This window comes from Homalodisca vitripennis, chromosome 4 (assembly GCF_021130785.1).
Source record: "Homalodisca vitripennis isolate AUS2020 chromosome 4, UT_GWSS_2.1, whole genome shotgun sequence".
Taxonomy (NCBI): domain Eukaryota; kingdom Metazoa; phylum Arthropoda; class Insecta; order Hemiptera; family Cicadellidae; genus Homalodisca; species Homalodisca vitripennis.
The window spans coordinates 86,709,286-86,713,286 of record NC_060210.1 but is presented as its reverse complement, the minus strand read 5'-3'; the positions used below and the strand labels follow the sequence as shown (position 1 = coordinate 86,713,286).

The 4,001-nt window shown below is 37.6% G+C and overlaps 1 protein-coding gene across 1 annotated transcript; it reads right to left on the bottom strand.

Annotated features, from left to right (window-relative positions):
* LOC124359692 lies at positions 1 to 3,694 on the bottom strand. Its single transcript, XM_046812637.1, has 3 exons — positions 3,052 to 3,694; positions 868 to 1,085; positions 1 to 497 (listed from the first exon to the last, which is right to left on the bottom strand). Exons 1-3 carry the CDS (start codon positions 3,524 to 3,526, stop codon positions 336 to 338), a joined length of 855 nt encoding a protein of 284 aa, XP_046668593.1. The 5' UTR covers positions 3,527 to 3,694; the 3' UTR covers positions 1 to 335.
* Positions 3,695 to 4,001: the final 307 nt, after the last annotated feature.

Below are 4,001 nucleotides of genomic sequence, written 5' to 3'. Positions count from 1 at the left end.
CATGTTTTATTTAAATAGAAAAAAACAATAAATATGACTTAAAAACTAGAAATTAAATAACAAAATTACAACAACTCTTAGAGTTTTACAAATCCATCGGTCGCTCATTGTACCATCGACAAAGACTACACTACAGAACACGAAGCGTTATACTATGGGAGGTGTAGAGTCTATATACAATAGATTAACTAAAGATGCTACTTAATCTGATAAATAATTCCTTTGAAGTTCTTCCTAAGCAAGGAATGGAAGAAAAAAGATTCGTTCGTAGAAGAGGTAACTAAGACCGAGCGCTTGTCGAGTTATTTGGCACCGATGAGGAGTGGTCACAGTGGTCACTGGGCATTGGTCTCGTCCTCAGGGACGTGTGCGCTGTACGCCAACTTCTGAGCCTCGTCCTCCAGACTTCTCCTGTAGGTGTAGCCTCCAGAGCCTGCACTTCCACTTGTGCTCCAGCCGGCAGATGATCCTCCAGAAGACCAGTCACTGCCACCCAACTGGAATTAAAAGCAAATGTTTATTTTCTGTAATATGCACAAGTATCTAAATAAAGTTTAATTCACAAATAAAAAAAGGTTTTTTAATCTTAAGAAGGAAGTATAGTACAAACCACGGATAAATTTTAATCAGAATTGTCTTATTAACTCAATATTGTTAATTAAAATAAATAACTATAATATATACTAAAAGTACCATCTGCATTATTCTATGCACTGTAATCATTCAATAAAGTAAATTAATTATTAGGTTAAAAAGGAACAGTACTTTTTGAACCAAAACTGTTAATTTGTCATTAGAATACATGTTAAATTTATAATGAGTTAAAGCAAAAATCATCAAAATAGCATGGAGATATGTTTTACTTACGGGGTTCTTTCCGTAGTAGCTGAAACCGGAAGTACCACCCTGTCCCAAGAACTTCTGGAGAGCGATGATTCCGGAGATAATGAGGGCCAGTTTACCGACGATGAGGGCCTTAGCGGCGACCAAGCCGATGACTCCCAGGATGATTGGGATGACGGCGAACAGCTTCAGACCAACCAGGGCGATGATGGGGAACAGCTTCTTCTTCAGCTTGCCACGGCCTGCAAAAATAGTTAGATAAAGGAATAAGAGCGTATTTATTTTGAGGTTTGCAACAGAATAAGTTATACTTATTTTTGTACATTTAACACGATTTTTATTTGTTAAGCAGTAAATAATTCAAGTGATTGTATTGGAATCAATTCTTTAATGTTAGTAGTTAGTATGGTACTAATGAAAAAAGACACGAGTTATTACACTCATGGTGCAACAAGAAAGTGCGCTCTCGGGGTAATGACCCTATCCGGGTTGAGTGTAAACCTGTTCAGGTATTACGTAGAAATTCACTTTCGTCAGAGCGTGGAAACCCGTTTCCGGATGTCTCAGCCTCCTGATCTCGGCCACTTTCTCTTGCATAACTTCTCTCCGCGTGACTGGTTTATACCTTGACACTGACCATGGCTCAGCCCATGCTTACCCTAGTATCGCATGTGCCATTCAAGAGTTAATTACTTTCACAAACTACGGCGTGTTTCATATTATTCCAGTATCAATGTTAGAGACCTTGACAGATTATTTAATTTGTAAAGGAAAATTAGCAAAGTTTGTAATGGAAATTCCTACTAATTAAATTAAAACATTAAAAGTGTATAAAACAATAAAAATCTTTCGTGGGAAATAACAGTTTCTACTATTTGAATACTTGTACTACTTCTTCAGTGTATGATGTTGTACAGAGCAGAAAAGTCATTCCTCTCTATATTATGGTTGAATGATCGACAACATTTAACAAGGACAGATGAGGATGCTAACTAAAGGTAACGGTGAACGACTAGCGTTAAAACAGCAACGCTAAGTGATGGTCTAACGGACTTGACCACGACACCTGCACGACCGACCGTTGTTGTCTCTCTGCGTAGTTCTGACTGCGCAATGCTTTTAGTCTTAATTATTTCCGTTTTAACCAATCTATGGAGACAATGGTATCGCACGATAGGGGCCGATGTGGGGCAAGCCTATCACTCGACTTTCTCCCTCTGACAAATCATTAGAGATCTTTCATTTCCGTTGATTAATAGTCCTGTCCCACTTTGGAATCAGAATGTTCGACTAAGATTAATACTTTGATCAATGTTATCAAAGAAGAATAAAGGTTCCGTATTGTCTTAGTATTATTCTATATAGAATAATCACAAGTATTCTTCAAAACATGAAATTCTTTGGATCATTGTATTATTTCATTAGTTTTTTTGTGACTAAGTGACATATTTAATCATACTTCTAAATAAAATATCTGACTTTTAATTTGATTTAGTGTTTTACATTAGAAAATACACAGTCTAGCTAGACTATACGGGGCGCACCTGTTTTAGAAATAAAAATAAAAAATTGAAATATATTTCTTGTGAAATGAAATGTTGATTGTTTCGTAAGATTCGTTTGTTGATCGCTTTTTGGATAAAAATTAGACCACTTGAATAGTAAAAGGCTGACAATGGAAATAGAGTATCCATATTGAAAATAAATTAAGACTGCTTAAGTTAGTCTATACAAACTTGGTTGTATCTTGACGCACCCAGATACAACTTAGTTCTAACTTAAATATGTTTTAATAACCACAATTATTACTCATCTATTACATATACATTTTTGAGTATCATTTACATAAAGCCTTAATGGAAACCTTTATGTACAGTATATATATATATATATATATATATATATATATATATATATATATATATATAACCTATATGTATATATATTCATTTGGTTTAGTTGAAAACTTAAAACTTTTATTATTAATATGCTTAACAAAATAAAAGTAATAATTTAATTTACTTATGACATTTGAAAATAAAATTTGAACTAAATATTGAAATATAATTATTGAGTGGTAGATTACTTAAAAAAGTCTTTATGTAGGTAAGTTATATATTGCAAACTATTTTATACTGTAAAAACTGTTATCATTTAAATAATTGAAAATAATTAATCCACTATTTTACAAATTTAAAAAAAACTAACCTTCTTCCAGAGCACGTGAGAAGGACTCGGGGGCACCTTGTGGCAGCTTGAACTGGAGGGTGTGAGATTGCAGGAACCTGACAGTAGCGTCATACAGAAGGTCCATGACACGGGCGGTCCTCGCAGTAGGATCCTGGGGGAGACTCTGGGTGATCTCAGTCTCAGTGAGGAGAGCCCGTCCATTCCTGCCGTCCTCGGGGACTTCGGTGTTCTTGCTGAGGGTGACTCCTGAGTAGACCTCGATGTTGCCCATCCTCGCGGCACGGTCGAGGACAGCAACGGCCTTGACTCCGAGGCAGTTCATGACCTCGCTTACATCCTCGGATCCGCAGTCAGACATCACTTTGGAGACCAGCTTCCAGCCGCCACTAGAGTCAGCACTTCTTCCGATCACTTCATTCTCTTCAGGCCTGAAGTCGACGACCGCCGCACTCACTAGGGGGACCAAGATCAACAACAACATACTGGGATTCATCCTGCACCAACTGTACTGTCACCGCACTGTCTACGCTACACACGTTCACTGCAATACCCGAACCTTAAGTGTGATGCTTAATCTTCCGATCTTCCTTTTTATTCTTGGCGTACCTCCGCCTTCCGTCAGAGGAGAAAGCTCCTATGTAAACAAAAGCGACGCGCTCATTCCCTATGGATCCACACCTCGGCTGCCCCTCTCCTCCCGTGAGAGCTTTAACTTCGCGCCCCCCCCCCCTCTCACTGCCTAATTGATCGGCGTGTTGGACCATCACTGTCCGTGTGATGTGTCGTCTCCGTAGTTCCGGCAGGTACAAGACAAAGAGTTGTAAGTAAATATCAGAAAAATATCAGTACCAATATCAGAAGTGCTTGAATAAAATTTGTCCATTATCTCAGAAGACCTTACCTACTCCTTTCAGATAATTAAATAAAATTTATTACAATATAAACCAAATCAGTAACACGATTCATAG